This window comes from Lacerta agilis, chromosome 1 (assembly GCF_009819535.1).
Source record: "Lacerta agilis isolate rLacAgi1 chromosome 1, rLacAgi1.pri, whole genome shotgun sequence".
NCBI lineage: Eukaryota > Metazoa > Chordata > Lepidosauria > Squamata > Lacertidae > Lacerta > Lacerta agilis.
The window spans coordinates 34,128,811-34,153,788 of NC_046312.1; the positions used below are offsets into that span (position 1 = coordinate 34,128,811).

Here is a 24,978-nt window from a genome sequence, read left to right on the forward strand (position 1 = left end):
ATAAGCCGCTCCCTTAAAATTCTGCAGGCACTCACGCCCGTTCCATTTTACCATATGTCTGTTTCAGCAACGATATCATAAAAGCCAATTTTTGTAAGGTCGCGAATTTAAGCCGCACTTTAACTTTTCACAGTAGAATTTTTGGGGAAAGTGAGGCTTACGGTAATTAACGTCTATTCATAGGGAGAAATGCTAGTAGGACTTCTGCAGCACAATGTATTTTATTTTATAAGAATATGCAAGCTCATCAAAAGCATCATGGTGGTATACAATAACGCCATTAAAACACCATAAATTTCTAAAATAATACAATATAATCCCCACTGAGGAATGGGTAGATTTGAGCTCCATATCGGGCCAGGACTGCTTATGAAATCCATTTTAAGCACAAAAACTAAAGATTGGTAAAGAAGCCACAGTGTGTTGGCAAATAACTTGGGTGTTTTATTTTTTGCGCAAATGCAAAAACATACTACCAGCTCTGTCCATACATCCTAGGAGGAATCCAAACAGAAATGCAGCTGGAGAAAACCATGGAAGAAAGAGCTTCACAGAACAGCACAGTCCCACCTCCCAGACCATTGTTTCGTAGTTGTGTTCCTGGGCGCTTTTTGCAACTTGCTTGCTGCCAAAGAGAAGGAGTCCAGTCTCCCAAAATGTTCCCATGGCAAATGTTAGGTAACTTTTAATGACAAAGAGTCCTATTGCTTCAGTGTTGGCATGATTCAATAGATCCCAGAAAGCTTGAGGTCAGTGATAGTTCATAGCATCATAATTCGCCTTCATGAGCGCCAGGCCTACAGGAAGCCCATTCAGGCACCTGATTGTTGCAAAAATATTTTTGTAAACCAAAGGCTTCTCTATTCATTGTCCCAGAAATGTTGTTTTGGAGTTCAAAAGGAATGTATCTGATCGCAAGGCTACAGAGCCAGGTATTAGGGGGTGGGGAGACGCGTAGATTAAACTATGTATTTCAGATGCAAAATTTGAACCTTTTAGAAGATGCTTCCGTGTGTCTGTATTTTTAAAAATGATAATCTAAGTGCTCAGGGTAGCCAATGTTCCGGAAAAGCTCTCAGCAGGAACTGTAATATGGAACTCACTGCTGCTTCGTTGCTCACCTCAAAACATCTGCTAAAAATAAAGCTATAATGGGTACATTGTTCTTGGGCTTTTGTTGCTGTTAAATAGCCTGTTGCTACACTATGGACAAATAAGGTTCTTCTTGGCCATCAGTCCATTTTAGCTGTTACTTCTTTTTACCCCTCTGAAACGCTGATTACCAAGCTTCCCAGCAACTTTTCGCTCAAGAAGCCCAAGGAGCCCATGCTATTTTTGATATCTCTAGCAACTATTCAACCCATCTACCCCTTAACTCTCCCCCGCCCATTGGTTGCCACCAGCTATTTTCTTCCTCTGTCTCCTTTCTTCTGTATCTTCTGCACCCCATAGTGGTCACTCTGGGTGCCATTCTTAGTCCCTCCACTTTCTCATAGGAAGCTGCCTTTACTAAGTCAGATCATTGGTCCATCCAGCTCTGTCTTGTCTACACTGACTGTAGTGGCCTCCAGAGTTTCAGGCAGGAGTCCTTCCTAACCCTACCTGGAGATGCTGAGGTCTGAACCTGGGACTTTCTGCATGCACAGCAGATGCTCTGCTGCTGAGTTATCACCCTTCCTATTGGCTGTATATATTCTTTCCACTGGACTTTCCATTGTGTTAGCTACACTCTTATAGGTTACTATTCTACATCTGCTATGTTTTGTGAGTCTGCTTCACCAGTATTTCAAGCTGAGCCCAAAACAAAACCCAAAGGTCCCAAATCTTACCATCTTAATCCTCTGTGTCCAACATCTCTGTGTCATTGCCAAAGTGACACAAAGCCCAGGCTGAGAGAGTCCATGGAAGGATTGGAGTTGTCACCGAACATCTGGTAGTTCCTCACTGGCCTCCATCTGACACTTTCAAAATTGTGATGGTAAGGCACTGGCAACTCTAGTAAGATGGACCATAAATTTGAAAATTAATGCTAATGTAGAAAGATAAGATGGATATTAAGACTTGGTTGATTTTTTAACTACAGTAAATTAAAATCCCCTGTAAACAGAATGGGTAAACAGTATATCTGCTTGAACTTTCAAAGTGTTTCTTTGTACTGTAATGGATGTTCAAGGTGTTAGACTGTCCTGAGTATTTGTGAGATACAGTCAAACCTCGGTTCCCGAAAGGCTCCTGAATGCTGAAAACCCAGAAGTAAATGCTTCGGTTTCTGAATGTTTTTCAGAAGCTGAATGTCCGATACAGCTTCTGCTTGAGTGCAGGAAGCTCTTGCAACCAATCGGAAGCTGCGCCTCGGTTGTCAAACATTTCGGAAGCTGAATGGGCTTCTGGAACGGATTACGTTCGACAACCAAGGTTTGACTGTACAGTGGTACCTCGGGTTACAGATGCTTCAGGTTACAGACACTTTGGGTTGCAAACTCTGCTAACCAGGAAGTTGTTGCTCCAGGTTAAGAACTTTGCCCTAGGATAAGAACGGAAATCGCGTGCCAGTAGCACAGCAGCAGCAGGCCCCATTAGCAAAAGCACGCCTCATGTTAAGAACCATTTCAGGTTAAGAACGGACCTCTGGAACGAATTAAGTTCTTAACCCAAGGTACCACTGTATTGTATTTGAAAATAAAATTTAAAAACAAAAAACAAAAAATTCTTCCAGTAGCACCTTAGAGACCAACTAAGTTTGTTCTTGAAAATGTATTTGAAAATGGTAGTCATTGATTGGTGCAGGGTTTTGCAAATAAAAGAAAAAGAATTGGTCTAGGCAGGAAATGGAAAACAAAACAAATACTATATATAACATCATAAACAGGAAGCATCTATCTATAATTTTAACGGGACGAATATATTTCATTCTTAGTAAATGTCACATGCACTTTACAAAAAGCTTCTAGGAAGAAGAAGAAGAAGTAGAGGAGGAGTTTGGATTTGATATCCCGCTTTATCACTACCCGAAGGAGTCTCAAAGTGGCTAACATTCTCCTTTCCCTTCCTCCCCCACAACAAACACTCTGTGAGGTGAGTGGGGCTGAGAGACTTCAAAGAAATGTGACTAGCCCAAGATCACCCAGCAGCTGCATGTGGAGGAGCGGAGACGCAAACCCGGTTCCCCAGATTACAAGTCTACCGCTCTAAACCACTACACCATACTGGCTCTCTCTAGGAAAAAGGCCTGTCTCCTTCTTAGAAAGACAGTTTCCATCAATGAATTTTAAGGCATAGTAAAATTATACCTTTTTTAAATACAAAATTTATTAATAAATTAAGGACAAAACCTGTTGCTGGGAAATTTAATTGCCAGGATATTTATTTCTTCAGCCCAAGGTCAGACTGTCTTTTATACCTTGGAATTGTTTTAGCAACTAGAACAATAAGTTTATTAGAAACAAGAGAACAAATGTAGGTCCTTCTGAAGCCAAAGGATGGTGTCTCTGGACACTCAATTAATTTCTACGCCTGGCATTTTATCCTCAGGAACTTTGGACACCAAATACTTCTGTCAGTTTGGACAGGCTGCTGGCTCGTGCCTTTGATCCAGCACCAACATAGGCATTTGCATGGCTGACTCCTTGTCTCCTTTGAGGCAACGAAACAAAGTTACTATGTCCTTACGGAATTCAGAACTCATGCCAATATAGATGAATGGGTTGTAAAAACTGGCAGATTTGGCAAAAAGGCTGGCTAGGCCACTGGTGAGTGCAGGCACCTGAAAGCCACATGCTGACCACATGGAGATGACCGCATGAGGAGACCATGCCAAGAGAAAGGCTGAACAAATTACAAATGACACCTAGAGGAATAGAAAAGAGGTTGAGGGCACCAAATCTGTAAATACCACATTTCATTTCACATAATACGGCGATTCTAGAATTACTGCAGCTTTTGGAAGAACATCTTAGTTTTATAACTATGGAAATATCCACTCTAAAGAAAGGAAAGCTTTTCAAAAACCTCCATGCATTAACTAACTAAATGAAAGGCAGATTTGTTCACATATGAATTTTTTTTTAAGCTTTGCATATGTATGTTGTACTGATCCTCTATCCACTATTTAAGGTATAGAGGTCAACAAAGTGAAGGATGTCTAGGTGAGATTTTTCTTCCCCTCCACCTACCCACCTTTAGATGGGGAAAGTGCTCCTTATTTGATCTTTGTTAACGAAGTGTGGCAATTCCAGATATTTATTTGCAACACATGTACCAAACTCTTCATCAAGGACTTCAGAGTGATATGGCTGGGATTTCCAGAAAGCCTTCCCTCTAGGCTAGGTACTTGCAAGACCAGCTTAATGTCATGGACGGAATTAAATCAGGTTTCAGATCAACTTCAGATAAAATTAGGGTTGCCATATTTCAAATAGTAAAATTCCTGACACGCACAAAGTTGTTGAGCATTTTTTGGGATCAAACCCAAATTGTTGAGTTTTTTGGGGGGGAACCTACCACCCCCAATAGTGATTTTAAGCTTTTTTGAGTGGTTTTCCATCACATTTTCCCTGACATTTTCCAAAATATCCCCAACGCCATTTTTACACCTGAAATCCAGGACATGTAAGGAATTTTCCTGACGTATGGCAAGCCTAGATAAAATATTGAACTTGGATACAAATACATTTTCTGCCTATGTGCTTGGGCAAGGCAGTATCTTTTGACCTCAGACCACTCTCTGTAAAATACGGATACAAATAAAGCATATCCCGTAAAATAGGGATGCAAATAAATAAATAGTTTGACAGACCACATTCATTCCCAGATGCCATGAAAATGGAAATGGACCTTGAGTATAAATATTTAGGGAGAAATGAAATGCCTGAATTATTGTAATTTTTAGGCTCTCAGCCTTCAAGGAAAATGTGGTTTATTATACTTTGCACCATTTGTCTTCATTGAAAATAGGCATGGGGTTTCAGTTAGTTCTCAAACTTCAAACAAAGAATGTGTGTCTAAGTTTTGTGACAATATCTCAATATTTGTTGAGTAGTATCCGACTAAATCATACGGGTCCAGACCCATTGAAATCAGTGGGTCTTCTCTTAATATGATGTGCCTAGAGCCAACCCAACAGAATCATCTGACAAAAATGTGAAGCATAATGCCAAATGGCTTTTTGTCTCCCTTTAGTTCAGCCAAATATTGGCTGATCTCATAGGTCTGCTGAGGAGCAGTTTGGGAACAATAACTGTGTTTAATTTTTTGCATTGAAGGACACAGTTCTGATCAACAGCAGTGCCATGAGAATCCTTTGTGCTCCATTTCTATGCTTTCTGGGACCAGCTAAGCTGTGGAACCATCAATTTTAGCAAACTGCTAATTACTATATTGGTCTATTGCTACATTCTCACTTTACTTTCTCAGGTGGATGGGGGATGGAATCTCGTTTTACAACCATGGATTTCAGTACTGGTGATATCCAGTTGTTTCTCTTCTGCAGACCTCTTCCTCTCAGTCCAGTCCAGTATCTCTGCCAGTCTGTCTGATATATTCACTTGGGATGTCTCATTGCTATCTCAAATTTAACAGTCCAAGGCTTGACTACTTATTTTTGTCCCAGGATGGTCTACTTCAGACACACAATCTAGGCTTTATCTTTGACCCTTCTGCTCAACACATCAAATCCTTTCCCTAGTTGCGGCCCTTCTCCCCTCTCCTTGTACAACACTTAAAGAACTCTAGTTTTCTGCACTCTTGGCTAAAACGCTGGTTTATGCTCTGGCCATACATGTTGCAATCTTCTTCCCAGGCTATCCCCTATGAACTCTTTTCCTTCTATCCAAAGCACCACTGCCAAAATTATTCATCACTCTGATTGCTCAGGATCACGTGATGCTCTTCACTAGGTACAACCAGAGGTGGCTGCAGTGCAAGGGTTGAGAGGAAAATATCGGGCTGATGTGGAACATATGGCTCTTCTAAAGTGATGGGACCAAGACATAATCATGTCCTCCTGTCTCTGATGCCATTTCAGCCAGCTCAGATGTAGTCCATTCCTACTAGGTGTAGAGTGTGTGTGTGTGTGTGTGTGTGTGTGTGTGTGAGAGAGAGAGAGAGAGAGAGAGAGAGAGAATTCAGTAACAGGTAGGTAGCCGTGTTGGTCTGCCATAGTCAAAACAAAACAAAATAAAAAATTCCTTCCAGTAGCACCTTCCTTCAGTAGTTAACTTCCTTCAGTAGTTAGCTTTGCACCATACAAACTGGTATTCTACAAATCTGAATGGGATTCGACCTAAGTAGATGAGCAGAATGCAAGTGATGCATGACAGGTAAATGAAAAAATGTTATAATTTCATCTAGTTCAATCACATCAGGCAAAATTGATGTGAGCAATATACCACTTCTAGGACATGAGAAAAACACTTATCTTAAGTTGATTAATCAGAACTGTACCCCCAAAAGGTCATCCTTTTATTTTTGAATGAAACACTCTACAGATAAAATCCTTAGTGTAAAATATGCTTAGGTGAATGTTCACCCTGCATCTTAGCTATTTGTTCAAAGCCTACTGATTCTGTTCAAAGTCAGCCTAAATATTTCCCAAAACACTTGATGAGATCTGCACAGCTGCTGGAAATGCGATGAATATATTATTCCATGCTTCTGAAATATCTGTAATGATAATTCTATTTCTAAGCCTAAAAAAACAAAAACAGAGTGTGAAGTTTTCATAAACTGGATGAAATGAATTGAATCCAACTCTTTCTTGAGGCGAAGGCTTCCATGAATTCCCAGTAATTTTGTTTTTGGGCACTTTATCATGGATGATGGGAACTGCAGTTCGATAGCATCTAGAAGGCCACAGCTAAACCATGCCTGTTTTGATAAAAAAAAGAACAACTTCTGTGTACTCCTATATTTTGGGGAAGTTCTGTATTAGTTTTGGACATGCCATTCAGACTGTTTTGGGGGTCCTTTTCACAAAATGGCTGTAGTCTGGAAGCCACTTGGAAATGGTCTCATAAGGCAGTTTCCTAATGGAGTAAGCCAATAATCCACACCTGGGTAAGGTCGCTTCCTATGCGCCTCTAGCAAACAACATTGCATAGGAGACTTCTCTGTGCTAGTGGTTCTTAATCAATTTAGACAAAGGTCATGGGAATTTAAAAGGCGAGGTGTGTATGTTACGTCCTTATAACTTTCACCAGAGTCCTTCTCTACACAGAATCAAATTCTCTCCCGTTATTAACTGTTTCTGATCCCATAAATCACTTCAGTGCAATTTGTTTGAAAGGCATATAAGGCACACCTCAGGGACCTTGGCACAAAAAGTTCCATTCGTAATCAAAATACCACACCCTAAACTTCCACTCCAACTTATTCTGAGACATAATTTCCATTTCTGTCCTTATTCTCCCCTAGCCCCATAGGGAAAAATGAAACTGAGTAACAAATTGGAGCATTTAGATCTTGATTTCTGTATTTAAAAAGAACACCCATTGAATTCATAACCTGGAAAACCATGGTCCAGATTTTCCACAACCCCCTTTCTTTTAAGCAAAGTCAGATATGCCTTGTATGACCACTGAGGAAAACATAAAAGGAACGAACTGTCTACTTACCTAGACAGCCTTCCAGTCTTCTAAGACTTCAAAATGAGACCTGTTACTCTGCAACAGGCTGGAGCTGTCCATCAGCACTACCTACTGTCCATAGCAGCACACCTACAAGTCAGTGAATGAAGCACCCACAATAGAGCAAAGACAAGACCTATTGCAACTATGCTGTTACTGCCTATCTGAGGGGGTGGATGATGCAATGGCACATTCTGTCAGTTGTTCTACATGACTCAGAGTAATTAGTAGCACCATAAATGCTGGAGGCATTAGAAGTTTTGAGGTCTTGATTTTCACAACTGTCTCCGTGACCCAGATCTGTCTTGCAGGGCAAGCAGAACAAGGTGATTAGGCGAAAGTGAAGCAGCCATTCCAAAAGAACTTGCACTTGCCCCCAGCCTCCATTTGTATTTAGACTAACATAATCAAAGTCTGGAAGGGGCAAAGAGAATCTAATGCCTTGAGTGACCTTCCTCACCAGCCAGCATTTTGCTTCCTCCTCCTCAATATACCAAATCTTCCAAATTTTAGCATGCAGCAGCTAGAGAACATTAGTGAAGAATATTCCCAGTGCTTGAGGTAGGCCTGCTCAATTGCTAAAACAGCTTTAGATAGCTCAGTGCATTGTGCGGTTTCATACATGGGAAATCCCCCCTTGGCAAAAGGATACAAACAGACTGGCATGCAGGGGAATCAACTTGATTGGGGTAAGGATTGCTTTTCCAGCTCAAGAGCTGCATTCCCTTATAGGCAGCCTTCAGGGGCCTGCATGCCAGTGTTGGGCAAGTTTCCAGAGGCAAAAGTGGGTGGCAAAATGGATGATTCTTACCTTTCTACAATGAGCTACCTTCTAGCCATGTAGTAGTCAGAGGTTTCTACCCTTCCTATCCTCACCCTCTTTCTAGAGAAGCAAAAGGCATTGTGATAGATGGTTCGAGGATCCATTCTAGCCATGCAAAATAAATCCAGAAGGTTGCAGAGTATCGCTGGCGAGAGACATGGCCTTGGAAAGTTCCAAAGGCTGGGTAGAGCGCCCTGGAAGACCACATTTGACCCTAGGGCCTGAGGTTCACCATCCCTGGACTACATGCTTATCTTATAGCAAGATGGTCTCAGAATTTTGGCACCAGTCCATCTAACCTACTTCTGAATAACTTGGAACCAGGTTACCTTCAAGTTTATATTGTATAGCCCTGCCTGGTTAATTTGACCCTTGGGAGAAACACTTTTGGGCTCTATACTTCTGAGGTTTATTTTATGCCAAGACCAGAACCTGTAGTGTGGTAGTATCTGCCTTTTGGTATGCACTTCCAATTAACACGAGGCAGGCAATTACTGCATTTATTTGCCAGCATAAAACTCACATGTTCACCCAGGCTTTCCCTGAAGGATTCATAGAATCATAGAATTGTAGAGTTGGAAGGGATCCCTAGGGTCATCTAGTCCGACACCCTGCAATGAAGAAATCTCAACACAGTCCCCCATCCAGTTTGAAACCATACCGGACTCTGCTTAACTTTGCAAATGTGCTGGTTTATTATTATTATTATTGCTGCCTCACTGGGAAGACAGATTCAGCTATGTTGTATTAATTTAATTGACTGACTTGTGATGTATTTTTCATTTCTTTTATGAATGTAATCTTGTTGGTGATTTCTTGCTGGCTCTGATAGCTTTCTTGATGCTGGTACAGAAAATCTTGCAAACAAATAACTCCCATGCACAGCTTCATTTTCAAAATGCAAATTGTGATACCTAATTTCCCCAGAGTGATGAATGGCCTATGAAATCTGGATGTACCTTTGTTTGAAATCTGGATTATCACTGTCTGTGATGGTAGGAGCATTTGGGGGGAGGGGGAGGGGGCAGTAAAAGATTTGAAGAAAATGGCACAGGGATATACACACTCTAAGTGTTATTTTATAGCCTTGGTAAAATGCTTGATACCGGTATATGTCTGATCATACTTTAGATAATGTCAATACATAGTGCAAAGTAACTCATCATTATCAGTGAGACACACAGATCACTTCCTTCCTTCCCGATTTTAGAAAGAGTGTCTGAATGGATTTTCATTCAGGTTTATATTGGAGTAAGAGATGTGTACATTGCAATTGGAGATGCTGCAGGTTGTGGTGTTCTGGTCTGGAAATCAGTTTGGTAATTTGGGATTAGAATTCTCCCGAATCTGGGTCTTGGATTAAAATCCCAGTTTATTTCCCACCCATCAGCAAAATGGTTGGTGGGGAGGCAAAGAGTAGTTACTTCTTGTCCAAAGAGTTTTTAGTGGTGGGTTGCTATTTGTCCCCCCTTCCCAGCCTGCCATTTTCAAGGCTGCAGAGCCCTTAAATCTGTGTTAAAACCTAAGCACTTGGATAAATTCCACCTACATCTGTAATCAATAAAGTTGTGGTCATTTTTAATCCAGATCTCGTTGTCTGTGCGAGTTATTAACCATATATTACATGTAGACACTGACCGAGGGGGGGGGGGCGCAACACTGAGACTGGGCCTGCAACTAACACTCGAATGGTGCAATGGACTTCTGTGTGTGCAAATGAACTTCCTCTACTGTTCCCGCCAGCCCCTGCACACCTTCAAATTCAGTTTCAGAGTGCTGCAGGACTGTTTGGAGCAGATTTTGGGGACAGATAGCTGTAGAAGAAGAAATGGCAGTCCCATTGCACCTGTGGAACTATGTGTGTGGGGCATCATCAATAACTCATAAGTTATAGAATATAGGACTGGTAAATGTTCACAGAGTACAGCGGTGACTGCAGATCTCTCAAGACTCATTAGGCTGGTACAAAAGTCCCCCCCCCCCCCCGACCCCAGGCAAAATGAAGTGTTTCCCATATCAAAGGCTTTTGAAGGTAAGAGAAGAACTGAAAAGCCACCTTGTACAAGAAAGATGAAAGATGAAAGATTAATAATCTATGCACACACAATTGAATGCCTTCACAGCTAGATAAAATTACACAGCTGAGCTAAAATAGAACATGTTCCTTAGGAGGGATCTGAGCTTAATTTATTCCAACAAATTAAATGAGAAATATTAGTACAAATTACATTCCAGATGCAATAGCCTACCGATAAATTATCACTTGAATCTAACAACGTATAAACAAATTGAATATCACAGCAGGCAGAATCCAAGTGTTGTGGTTTATTTGATATCATTCTGCATGTAGTATGTCTTATATATATAGAAGTACAGAATATCCTTTAATAAAAATGATCAGTTTAAGGGATCAGTTGAGGTTTAAATACTATGCACAGGTTAAGATGTTACATGTTGCCATGATCTTTTCTTCACATTTTGTCAAAAGGCCAGATAATCTTTTCCTATTTCTGTCCAAGCTGGGAAAGCTAAATATAAAAAGATAAGAAAAACATTAGATTACCCATTATACTCCAGTTTATAAGGTGAAAACTGACTTCATCCAAATATTGTGTACTAATGTATTACTAAAGAGAAACAAAGTAGACAATATTTTCAGACTCAAAACAATTTATTTTCTCAATAATGTTTTATAAAATAGAGCAGGGTTGAGGAATCTGTGGCTCTGCAGATGCTGCTGGACTCTCATCCTTAGACAGGATGTCCAATAGTCAGGGATGATAGGAGTTATACAGCAATGTTTGGAGGACCATAGATTCCCCACTCCTGAAACAAAGCAATATTTTTAGTTAAGGAATGATTCTTCCCTGTGGGTGCACAGTCTTGTGTATGGATTTAAGAGAATCTTACTTGCCCTTCTCTCTTGAGCATGACAAGAGACAGCACAACTGTCTGAATGGGAGACCTGGATGTGTGTCATATCCACATCATACTCCATCTCTCCACTTAGACAAGTTGCCTGGGGCAGATCTTCCATTTCCAAGATTTCCAGGGGATGAAGGCAAATCAATTTATTTTAAGTCCTACAGGGATTCATCTGCTTGTACGGTACTGTGTGCCCACAGACAAAAGGCTCACAGGGGGGAAACCCCAAAATAAACACCTAGCACAGTATAGAAGGAGTGAATCATGCTCTCATGTCTTTGCAGAAGAACTCCATTATGGGTACTTGTTATGTAATCATCATCATCATCATCATCAATTAAATTTATATACCACCCTTCTTCCAAAGATCCCAGCGTGGTTTAAAAGATAAAAAACTTAATACTCAGATATTACTTTGCTCTAATATTACTATAAAAAGATTTAATATGCACAAAGCATCTGGAAGGGGGAAGTATGACCAGCAACGCTAAATAAGCTAAGCAGTTAAACCTTCTGACCATTAGGAGAGGAAGTTATTTTAGCACTGCTACATAGTGGAGGGAAGATCACTTTAATAGGGTCACCACTTTTACTTGCTCCTGGTTTTTCTAAGGTGCTCTACTTCACACCGCCCTCCCTTCACACTGGATGAGCAGGCTGCTGTTGAGGAAACAAGTAGCAGCAGGGTAAGTAGAAGCAAATTTGAGAGGCTTGTTTTACATCGAGTTTCTGGTTCACTTGGGAAACATGCCAATAGGTTGGAAAAGACTTTGCAAATTCACTGGTCAGTGCTGGTGCGCGCAAACCAACATCTGAGAGACTTGCACACCGTTTTCAACCTAGCTGACAAATTGCCCCACATTAATAAAAACATGCCTCAGAGAGTTGTGAAGTGTGCGCGCCAGTTTGTATTCTGCCCCTTCTCCCTCCCTGCCAGCTCTTGTTTCCTCTATAGCAATTCTGTGATCAGTGAACATCTTGCCAAGCGCAATGAACTAACAAACTTGATGGGCCTTTCCTGGGTTTACGATGAATACTACAAATAAAAATACTTGTTGAATAAAACTTTTAGTTGACTTGTGCATTATATTTTAAAATGATAACTGCATTATCATTTAAATTCTTACCTGTTTTAAAAACTGTGCAGCATTAAAGAGTTCACTGCAGCCATATAAGACATGTTTACCTTGCTTGCCCTATGTGAGACAACAGAGATTTCATCAAAACATTGCTCAATTTTTTATTAAGAAAGCAATTCTACAACTTCAGAGAACAGAGGTTTTTTTTTTAAAGAACTGCAGTGTTAGCAGGAAGAGCTCAGTTCCCCCCCCCCATTGTTTTATATAAGCAATTAACAACCAGAACAACAATTTATTTATATGCCGCCCATCTGATTGGGTTGCCCCAGCCACTTTGGGTGGCTTCCAACAAATTAAAACACAGTAAGACCTCAAACATAAAAAACTTCCCTATACGGAGATTCCCTATTTAGCATGTTTTTCTGTTAAAAACATTTTCAAAGCATTTTTTAAAAATGAACAATATAAATAAAACCATAAAGCCAATTCAAAATCTAAATTTTTGAATCTGCATTTCAACCCTCACTTATGTTTTAAACATACCACAAGGAAACATGATTGTTTGTGGTGAAAAGTTGAAGAAACTGAAGAAATAAATCACTGACGTTACTATTATATAAATGACCTGATGTATTAATTTCATGCGTGTGCTGCTACCTTCCCATTTACTTCAATGGAGGGGGAAGCTTTGTGCACATATATCTGTGTACATGTCTATACTTGTGATTAAAATGAAAAAGGAAGTCCACATGTGTACCCCAGAGAGGCATGTAAAAAAAATGCAAGAAGAGATATAATCATAAAAGACACTCATAATGTGGTAACATACCTTTACGTAATCAATAAGGTTTTGGTATTCAATGTAATTGCCTCCTCCAACTACAAACACAATTGCCTACAATGCAAAAACAAACAAAACAAATAATCTTCTATAGCTACTGCTGCATGCCAAGCTTACTGCAGAAAGAAGATACAAATTCAGCATATTTTTAAAACGGTTGAATTTTTGTTATTTGGATGAATTTCAGGGCATCAAAAAGCAAAGCAACGAAGGTATTCGGTTTGTGATGGTAGAAATAGAACTTTTCAGCTCTACAAACCTTTAGATTGCATCTCAGAATATGAATATGGGTACAGCAATCCTATAACCCTGCCAAATCCTTTTGGGGAGGGCAAGATGGGGCACAAATGTGGATCCACTAACTCAATGATCCACCTGCCATGGAGACCTTGGTATGCCCATGGAAAAGCTCTGTGGATGTAGATATACTGCTGGAAGTAGAGCTCAATCCGGGACTGGTCTTGAATCTGTTAAATCTTAAACTGCTTTGCTCCTGTGGACAGTCCCCTGGATTTGGTCCATTGACTATGCCAGCCTGAAGCAGTGCAGTTAAGTTCCCTTTCATTGGCTTTAATAGGAAGGGTTTAAAAAGCAACACCAACAGTGAGAAATAAGGGGGGGAACCCCTCCTCTTCTTTTGCTGGAGTGAGCCAGCAGGGCTTTGGAGGTGGTGTAGCTTCTATCACCTAAACCTCCCCCTCCAGTTCAGAGAATCTTTTATTAACAGCATTAATGTGTGTGTGTGTTTTATAAAGACAGAAGAATCCCTGGCCTCTTCAAAATTTTGGGGTCAATGTCACCCTTAATACAATGTAAGATTAGCCACTTCTGTTCTAGAAAATGTATGCTTACTGTGGATAAACAGTCAAATTTTCTTTTAGTTCTCCAAAGCAAAAAATGTCCATTTAGTAACAAAACGTCAGTTCAAACATTCACTTATTTTTATTGAGTTAAGTTACTACCACAGATGCTATTTATTATTGTGATTTTAATTACTTTTTAATTTATTTAAGGTATTAATATATTCCCCCTCATAATATTTATCTCAGGACAGAATGTGTTTTGATTTACGCCTTACGGGACTTTTTATAGTGGAAATGCAGCATCACATTAAAAATAGATAAATATACAAACATATAAATCACGGGCCTCATCCGATGCTGTCCACCCATGAAGAGAACGGACTTCCACTTGCACAACGGGACTTCACCTACCTGTCTTCCTTTCTTTGTAGTCTCCTTCATGCCGTCAAATCTGCTCTGAAGGGCTGGAGGACCCTCTAGAGTAGATTTTATTTGGCAGGATAAGTTTCTAAGGGTCTCCACACAACGACAGATTGTGCCTCGTGTATTTTGCCAAAGGCAACTAATTATCCACACAACAATTTATTTTGCCATAGGGTTCAGATATTTTATTTTTGCAATTAAGAGCATTGAACTATTTATATTTGATCCAATTCTAATTTAAAACAGCAGTTTCATGACAAAATAGTCATTTAACAGGAAAGTATTGAATCACATTTATTTCTTAAATATTTGCAGTCTGCTTTTCTATTTCAGGGAAATACTTGACACCAATCAACATCAAAATAGTAAACTTTATCTAAAAAATGATAACCACCATAAACAATTTAAAAAAACTAATCAATAAATCAAAATTAACATTAGATAACATTTCAAAACACTGTAATTTTACTGCCTGCTGGAAGAAGAGCAGAGAAGAAGCCTGGCAGGGCTCCCCTGGAAAGGGGCATTCCATAACCTTGGCACCACAACACAGAAGGCCTTGTCCTCAAGCCCACACTTCTGGAAGTGAAGGCGCACAGCAGATGTAATATTCAATTAACTTCATTCTGTTTGACCATAACATTGGAGCTGTATATCAACATATTTAAGCTTAACCAATTCCACATTCTATTACAAAATATGATCAGAGAAGTCAAAACTGTTTTTTGTTCTTAGGAACTGCGATATACTATTTCCCTGTAAAGAGAGGGATTTTGCAGGAAAGATGTATAAGCAGAAGTCAGAAACCCAGTCTTCTGTTTGAGAACTACTTCTGAATTTTGCATTCCAATACAGTGTGTTTCAAGTGCTTTCCTTCATGTGTAATTCTCTATAGAGGAAAACCAGTTACTGTTCAAACATGACCTTCAACTCCAATATTGTACCTGGGAAAGACTGGGAAGAGACTCTAAGTTTGCTCACAGCTCTTTTCCCCAACACAGAGAAGTGAATGACCAGACCAGGACCTTTCATTGATCCTCCAACATTAAAACCAAATACTGGTATCTCCCTTGTGCAATATTATTGTCTGCACAGGGCTATTACGCTTGGGACTGGGTCAAAGTTAGGAGAGAGAAAAATAGTGCAGAATGTGTATTTTTAGTGTGTACCTATTTTCAGCAGAATGGTGAATTTTTTTTTTTGAAGTTATACTTTACATTGCTCCTTAGAAGTGACATTTTACATTTTAAATTGCTCATCTACCAAGAACCTAAACACATTTCTTTACAATTAATTTCTCCTAATATCTTAAGTAAATGTGTTTAAGGCCAGGGTGTTAAGAATGTTGGAAAGGATTATCTTATGCTTACTTGACTCTTTGAAGATGAAAGGAGCTTACAATCTCTCTTGGATATCATTTAACAAAACTGTAATCAAACTAATGATTTCATATAATGGGATCCAATTTTCTCTAAGGAGTGACCAACATCTATTACATTTAAAGCAAATGTTCATACCACTGATTTGGAGAAGTACAATCTGTTCTTACCTCCTGAAATGGATTTTTGTTTCTTGGAACTGAGCTGAAATAAATAAATAAATAACTTTTATCGAAAGCTCAGTTAACTTTTAAACATCAAGCATTCAATATTCATAAACACCTTGAACTATAAAACAGGAGCGTTGGTCTTACCTAAAAAGTGTTTGTGACTGGGTATTAATATTCCTCTAAGTGGGACTGTGTTCCTTCTCCTGCTTTGAAACTCTCCTCAACCTTGCCAGGTTTAGGATTGGGGCATTTAGGTAAGGGCTTACTCTTTGGTGACAATGCAATTAGAGAACCTGCTGCTCTAGAGAGCTTCAGTTGACCTTTAGTGGTTCACAAGGCAGAAATTGCCACTGTTCAAGCTTCTAAAAAAAGTTTAAAGCTCCTAAAATCAATCGCATATTCTCAAACTAACCATTTCAGGGTTGTCAGGAACAGAACTTTCAGCCATCAAATGCTTGGATTAACAGGAATTGTTTTAAAATTTCTCCTAAAAGTTCATAGTGAGGAAGACGGACACATCTTATTAGGGAGGGCATTCCACAAATGAGGGAATGTAAAAGGCCCTGTCATTGGTCACTGCCAACCAGGGAACCCTTAGTAGTGGGTCCACTAACAGGGCCTCCTCTGCTGATATTAGGGCCCAAGATGGTTGATATTGAGAATGGCACTCGGTCACCTAAACATTTAACTTAAACGTTAGAAAAGCACATCCCCAAACACATGAGATGTAGTGGAGTTCTGTTCAGACAAGAGGACTTCCTCTTTTTCTCCTCTTTGTGAACTCTCAAAATCTTGGGCCAAGTGCAGATTTTGGCATGTGTACAGGAGGCTCCAGATAAGAGAATGGTTTCTTTACTCTTTTATTTAATGTTACATAGACTGCACATTAACTATATTTCAAACGGCAGGCATCACACTTACTAAAATTGCATGGTAAACTCACCTGTCACTGCCTCGCAACATCTTAGGGTCAAAATACCTGTAGTCATCTGTTTCCTATTTAACAAGAGAAATCTTTGTAACAATTTACTGCTACGTTCAGTCCCACAAGTTTGACTACTGTGGCTTCTATTAATCCATTTCCCAACTTACAAATCTGGAAGTATTCATACAGTCACATAAAAACAAACTAACATGTATGCTAGCTGCCACCAGTATTCATTCAGCCACATTGGTAAAATACCTATGCTAGCTGCCACCAGCTGGTGGGTGGATGGATGGGGAGAAGAGGTGGCTCATGGAAAATTCACAACTCCCAAACTTTTCAAAATACATGTATACTATTTGTGTAATATGTTCTAGCTGTGAAGCAATATATTAATCTAAAGATGTCACTAGTTTTAGATCTCACACTAGGTCCCCCAACAGTATGTTTTTTTCACATAGTAACCAAGATTGCCTGCTTTCTTTTCAATAATGTAACGGCAATGAATGTTGAAATGATGCACCTGTCAAATTTATTTCAGCACATGATTTACTAGTACTATTAAAGCAAAGTAAGTTTGTTTATAGAAAACGTGAGGCATTACAATTTTTTTTACTGTTGATATTATTATGATATGAAGGATTTTTTCCTCCCTCACAGACACTCAATATTTTTATTGGCAAATGGCATCAGTTTTTCTGTCTCTACTTTCGCAGTTACTTTTATCAAGGAGGCTGAACAAGAAATAACTCTCACTAGGCTATATTTTCCACATTATATCTGTAGAATTAAAAAAAAAAAACTCCCCCCAAATGAATCCACAACAATTTTCAGGAAATTAGTTTATTATTGTGCATACCAATGTAAAAAAACTTCTGAATGGAATTATCTCATAGAGATTCATCTCTTAGGCCACCAAAATATATGTGCCCTCAGTTGTGTTTGGGAGCTGTTTTTCATGATACAACCTCATGGATGTTGGTTTTCCTATGGCATTTACCACCTTGATGGCATATTTGTGTGTATATCTAAAGGTAAAGGTAAAGGGATGCCAGACTGTTAGGTTCCGTCGCAGACGACTCTGAGGTTGTGGCGCTCATCTCACTTTACTGGCCGAGGGAGCCGGCATACAGCTTTCGGGTCACGTGGCCCGCATGACTAAGTCGCTTCGGACGAACCAGAGCAGCGCACGGAAACGCCGTTTAACTTCCTGCCAGAGCGGTACCTATTTATCTATTTGCACTTTGACACGCTTTTGAACTGCTAGGTTGCAGGAGCAGGCACTGAGCAACGGGAGCTCACTCCATCGCGGGGATTCAAACCGCCGACCTTCTGATTGGCAAGTCCTAGGCTCTGTGTTTTAAGCCACAGCACCACCTGCGTCCCGCATGTGTACATCTACACTCACACAAATAAGGAAAGGTTATGAGATGATATTGAAATACTTGTTGAACTTCTATGTTTTGGTCAGCCTCATCATTCTGTTAAACTGTAAAGTGGTGCATGCAGATTTACAGATATGATATGAAACACAATTTCTTCCTATAATTTTAAAATTAGTAGTAGTTTATGGCATCAAAATTGTGTATATCAGTATTTTTAAAAATTATTAAATTTATTGCACACCCTTTACTAGCAGGACCCAGAGTGGGTTACAACAATTTACAATTCAGTATTAAAAGCAGTTAAAACAAATTACAGTCACAGGCATAGGGTAGATCTGGAAAACACACCTCAGGTTTCAAAGGCCGGGGTAAAGGGACTTTATATATATAAAAAAGTCTAATGTGCAAGTTTGTTTGCTGTACTTACAGGATTGGATTTCATCTCCATAAGGTTGTCTAAAATGCGGGTGACAGGAAGATTCTATAGAAGAGAGTACTTAATTCAAGTAAATTGCAGTAATTGTTGCTCAATGTAGCTTACGAAAGAAACAGGCACAGACGCAATTGGATCACTTTTCACATTGCTATTGGAGCCCTTCCTCATTTGAAAAGGAATACAGTTGGTCTGCTATGCAGCGGACGCTCGGGTTGCGAACGCGATCCGTGCGGGAGGCGCATCCTCAACCTGCAGCACCGCGTCTGTGCATGTGTGGGTCGCAATTCGGTGCTTCTGCACATGCGCAAAGCGCGATTTAGCACTTCTGTGCATGCACCGAAACCCGGAAGCAACTCGTTCCGGAATTTCTGGGTTCGGCACGGAGCGTAACCCGAAAACGCATAACCCGCAGCGTTCGCAACCTGAGGCATGACTGTATATGCTTCTGCCATACTATAATAAACACACACTATCTGTGTGTTTGTTCCCAGGGTAAAAAAGAAATAAAAAAGAGGCGATTCAGATATTGCAATTATTTATTTATTTGGTCATTACCCACCCTTCACCCTGATGGAATAGCATTGGACATACCAAGTGGAACAGCACACAGGTGGTCTGGATATTAAGACTGACAGAACTGTGCCAAAGTTAGTAGCCACTGAACTTTGAGCCTCAATATTAGGAAAAACAGCTTTTATCAGTTAGCCTGCAGCTTGTCTTAAAGCACCTGTTTGTTTGTTCTTCCTTTCAAAGCTCTCACTGGGTGCTAACTCACCTGCTACCCTCTTTCCTCAAGAAACAGTCAAGAAAGAGGAGATAGAATAGTAGGTAGTACTACTATTCTGGAAATATTCTGGAACTGTAGTAGATTATTCTTTTAATTGTATCGCTTATCAATTTCTTAAAAATTCTAGGTTTCCCATATGAACTACTGAATGCCAAAGAGTTGCATGCAACTTTGTTGTTGTTGTTCAGTCGTTCAGTCGTGTCCGACTCTTCGTGAACCCATGGACCAGAGCACGCCAGGCACCCCTATCCTCCACTTGCATGCAACTTAAGAAACACAATTTGCCTGTCCTTTAAAGTTTCTTGTTGGCAGTCCAAGAAATCTAACCCATGCTTATCTACCGTAGTTATACTGTGAAATATCATTGGTTTCAAATACTAGAATATACAGAATCTACATTGTTAAACACACCTGTTGCTTTAGCACAAAATTCTTGACTCCTTCCATCACAAACTGGGATCCTGTATTCATGACACGTGAGAAAAGGCTAAAACACAAAGAGCACATCGAGCATGATTTTGTGCGCTTCAGGTGTTAAAAAAAATAATAATTATGGTGAACTATACCATATGAAGGTAAGAAACAGAAATTAAGCATCAAAGATATGAAAAACTTCCACCACTACCTTTTGTTCTGTTTCAGATTTATCTGAATATTGTTTATTTTTTAATGCACCTTTTGTTTCTTTGTTCATTTTTTATTTTGTTTAACTGAATTTTTTAAAAAAAGAAAATTAATTGGGAAAAACCTGCATGTGAAATATTTTATCACACTTTTCTTCTATTCACTTAGGATATACACAATCAGACTATTAGCTGCTTTTTTCTTTTTTTTGCATGGAAAAGAAATTTTGCATTTACTTTAACCAATGTAATGCTTGGGAAGCTCTGTATTAAAACAGCCTCTAGAGAGTAGAGCAAGGGTTGCTGGTGGGAAACTGCCAAGCAGTGAAATCCTGAATCTTCAGCAAAGCTTCTGCATACCAATTCATTACTACTACTACTACTACTACTACAACTACAAATCTGCTTTTGAGTTTATTTTTCTGTTGCTTTTACATATACAATTTCATTACTACATAATATTTGTTGAATTTTGTTTCACTCGTTGTTGTTCTAATAGTAAACCACTTTGGGAGTCCTTTGGAACTGAAAGCGCAGGGCAGTAAATAAAATAAATAAATAAATAAATAACCTAAGATAAGTTAAACCTCACAGGCAGAAGCGATCAGAGGCAGCACTCTACTTGTTCCCAGTAAAAATGAAAGGCTTTTCAAGTAGCAGTAACAAAATGTACTTTGAAACTTACCCCAGAGACTTGGCTGCACTGTTTCCATAGGTAGTTGGAGCTGAAGCCATCTTGGCAAACGCTCTGTGAAATAAGTAAGTTAATATATACACACTTAATTCATTTTCATCAGAACACTACTAAATCTACCAATTATACCATGAAAGAAGCATCAAGTTTGAAAATCTAGCCTTTCTAGTCATTTGAGGATGGAACTGCTCTTTACTTTACATCAGAAAGGCAACATGACTAACAATTAATAAGCACATACTACAAATAACACCTGTCTCTTACTTTACTACCTCCCAAATACTTCAGCTTCACAATTCACAAAAATAAACCATTTTGAAAGTATTATAGAGAAAATTCTGTGTTCAAAGCAGAACAAACAATTGCAATACATGTTCAAAGTCAAAGGGGTCAAAGGGGACAGGAGGGAATAGCTTAAAAGGGGGGGTGTATTTTTCAGAAAGAATTGTTATAATCTTATCTATTACACTGGCTATCATCCTGAACCTATAAAAGTCTTTGGCCAGTTTGGTTTGGAAATGTTATATTTTAATACTTTAAAATTTCTGTTACCGCTACGAAGACACTTCTCCCCTAGGGATGTGATTAGGCTACTGAACAAAGTATGACTGCAGATGCTGAATCTGACTGCTACTCCACAATTGTGAGAATCTGGGGCACTACATTTTTAAGCAGAAGAAGTTTTTAGTGTGCATGGTAGTATCTAATGCACTTTTTGTTGAATTCTTTGAAGGGAAAGAGGGGCAGGATGAAGTGCCCAGTAGCCAGACAGTAGACATTATCTTGCAACTCTAGGTCTCTCTTAAGTTTTTGCAATATATAATTTCATTGCTTTATGAAAACAAAAATAACTTACTTCCATTGTTTAATGTAGTTTAAGGGACTAAGATTACACCCTGCATCTGTCAATGCTTTTTTGTATTGTTCCAGATCTGCCTAGAATAAACAGGAGATTTGAGATGTGTTACATGTCTTCTAAATTTAGCAGTAAACTGCCATCATTATTTGCTAATAATAAATCTAACACTTTTACTTCAGGACATAGAAAATCCTCATTATCTTCTAAACAATCATGAATACAAAAAGCACTGGATATATGCATACATATTAACATTTCATTCAGAACAAATCATGCACGATTGCTATGAAACTGCAAATTAAGAAGGGTGTTGAAATAAATCAGGCATGTCGAACAGGTAGATTGTGATCTATCAGTAGATCACTGGACGTCTGTGGTAGATCACCGGTAGATCAGTGGCTCCCTCCAAAGAAGCTAAAAAACTTTGGCTCCCCTAAAAAACCTCAACATCTTTGCCTTGCACCCCTAAAATGACTGGAACCCCCCAAAAACCAGGGCTTTCCTTCCTAAAAAAAGCTCAATGTCGCTTTCCTCCTCCCTAAAGAAGCTCAATAACTTTTACCTGAACCCCCCAAAACAGGACTTTCCTTCCTAAAAAAAAGCTCAACAATTTTGAGGGTAGATCACTGCCAGTTTTTAACTCTGTGAGTAGATCGCAGTCTCTAGGAAGTTGGCCACCCCTGAAATAAACGAACAAAAGCAACCATTGCCTTCTTTTACACATCACTTGAACCTATGGTTAAGCTTCTTAACTATGGCTTAAAAGTGACATATGAACTGGGCCACTATCATATTGTCACCTTACAATCTTTGAGAAACTTAAGCCAATGTTAAGTTTTTAAAAATATATTCCATGACTCATTACATGAAAAATCAATACATGGTACTCTCTGTACTCTGCTTTAAAATTTCAGGGGTGACTCCCTGCCATTATGTAGCCAAAGCAGCAGCACCCATGTAGATGGGAGATATCTACACTGTAGGGAAAAAATCATAAGAAGTTCAGAGAGAATGGTTTATTAAGTTCTGCAACGTAGCTCAGATTGAATACCACAGGTCAGGTTCTGAGTGCTTTACAACATTTCTGCAGCGTTGTCTAGTGGCATTAGACCCCTATTGCAGGTTGGAGGGCTGTGCTGAGATAGCAGAGCATACAGCAGACCTGCAATGAAGTCCAATGTTCATAAAACAGGTTAAGAAGCGAGACTTGTTTGCATTTCCAGTAAAAAGTTCCCCATACCTTGCAGGATACAGCAAAATTTCATCTATTTTACTTGCCCCCTTAGATCTCCTCCCAGGCTAATCAAGCAATCAGTTGTTTGAGGAGTCTGATGCTTCAATGACTTGTATGCAAACTGACTGCACTTTCAAATTTAAAATAAAAAATGCATATTAAATAAGATCCAAGTTAGCATAAAAGACAAGAGTCCTACACGCTACTCTTCGTTGTGCAGAATATTTTTTTTTAGCACGAGGAAGCATTCAAGTAAGGATTCTCCACCTGCAGGCTGAAGCACCTGATATCACTCCGTGTGTCACTCAGCCCTTATGAAATACACTTTAGAAAGGCTAGCATTAAAAAAGCTACACTTCCCTTGCTGTATTACAGGGTATGTTTCATGACAAATGCAAATCCAGAGACTCCTTAGCCATGTGGAAATAGAAAAATAATCTGTATTTTTCATACAGATTATCTTCAGTCACCTCAAATACTAATTATGCTAATTGACTTACTGCATTTTAAGCTCTTTAAACTGTCTTGATAATATATTTATAGGAAGCGATCTAGAATTATTAAAAAATACAATAAATGCTTCCAATTTCCTGTCACTGCCAAATATGTATTTCTTTATTTCAAGAAAACACACCAAAGCTCCTCACAAATTTGGTTAGTTGTGACCAAATATTTGGCAACATTTCAGAATTTAGCTTCAAGTGTGGCAGCTGAGGAAGCTAGAAAGACCATATGAGTAAACATGTTTAGGACTGCATTGCCAAGCAGTTAACTTTTATAGCGTTTTTTCTTAGTGATCTAAAAACACTTTATTGAGATCCTCAACGTTGCCTACCTTTACTTTTCAGGACAGGGCATCTATGGACAAGAATTTTGCACTTAACACACTGAAGTTGCTCTGTTTCTTTGTGCCCAGAGAGGCAAGTGGTGAAACAATGCTTGCACATAGTTCTGGAGTGAAAATAGCAGATTGCTTGTAAATCTCCTACTTTTAAACTCCAGAAGAACAGGTGTCTGTCAACCTGACTCAGGCCTGCATTTTCTATGCTCTGTCTACAGCCAGTGCCACAGCATACTAACAAGTAAGAGCAAAACATTAAATTGGAAAGGATTCCTGATGAAATTGTGTGACTGTTTCATAAAAAATCCATACCTCAGAAGGACACTGTACACAACTTATGTAATATATAAGAAACAGTCGCATCTTGTCCTCTGCAGTTCCCGCTGAGGAAATAAAAGTTCTGAATTAATTTTCTCTCTCTTAATAATCATCTGTGTAATTAAAAGCAATTCGGTATACAATATCATAGGCAGGAAGTAAAACTTTGAATTGTTTCAATGAAGTGAACTAAGTTTAGTAACACACAACAAAAGTTTTATATACAACTAAATAAGCAGCCCTTAAAAAAAAGAGTACTGTAAAAATATTACAGTTAAAACAGTTAAAATATTTGCAGGGATGTAATGACACTTGTAATGTGGAATTATTCATGATAATTATGGTTATATAACAGATGGGTAATGGTAAAAGATGCAGAAAATTTAAACTTAAACATGGAATCCATGGAGGGAGGGAAGGAGATCCGAAAGTTCAAAAGAACCTTGTATTTTAATGTTTGAAATTGTTATGTTAAATATGTATAAAATTATTAGAAAACCAATTAAAATTATAATAAAAAATAAAAACAGTACTCATGAAGCATGATATTAAGCCTGAAGTATGGGACATTGCCATCAGAGGAGGAGGATTTGTCAAGACAAAGCTATCACTGGGAAAAACAAAATCGAAAATTCTTTCTAGTAGCACCTTAGAGACCAACTGAGTTTGTTCCTGGTATGAGCTTTCGTGTGCATGCACACTTCTTCAGATACTGGGAGTGTGACACAGCTATCACATCTCTGAAGGACTTTTCCACCAGTTGTTTCAAGTCAGCCTACTTGGCCTCAAGGGAAGGTACTTGTTGCCTGAG

General features: G+C 39.1%; 1 protein-coding gene across 2 annotated transcripts in view; it reads right to left on the reverse strand.

The window, feature by feature from the left end:
- Window positions 1-10,750: 10,750 nt before the first annotated feature.
- The window catches only part of SCFD1 (sec1 family domain containing 1), a 45,266-nt gene continuing 31,038 nt past the window's right edge, over window positions 10,751-24,978 (reverse strand). For both annotated transcript variants that reach the window (XM_033144258.1, XM_033144249.1), the window contains 10 exons: window positions 24,162-24,232; window positions 21,772-21,851; window positions 20,907-20,969; window positions 20,010-20,085; window positions 18,803-18,856; window positions 17,009-17,061; window positions 16,066-16,099; window positions 13,279-13,344; window positions 12,498-12,566; window positions 10,751-10,973 (listed from right to left, as the gene is read on the reverse strand). In XM_033144258.1, the coding sequence (XP_033000149.1) occupies window positions 10,950-10,973; window positions 12,498-12,566; window positions 13,279-13,344; window positions 16,066-16,099; window positions 17,009-17,061; window positions 18,803-18,856; window positions 20,010-20,085; window positions 20,907-20,969; window positions 21,772-21,851; window positions 24,162-24,232 (590 nt within the window). In that variant the 3' untranslated portion in view covers window positions 10,751-10,949. The remainder of the gene's footprint in view (window positions 10,974-12,497; window positions 12,567-13,278; window positions 13,345-16,065; window positions 16,100-17,008; window positions 17,062-18,802; window positions 18,857-20,009; window positions 20,086-20,906; window positions 20,970-21,771; window positions 21,852-24,161; window positions 24,233-24,978) is intronic.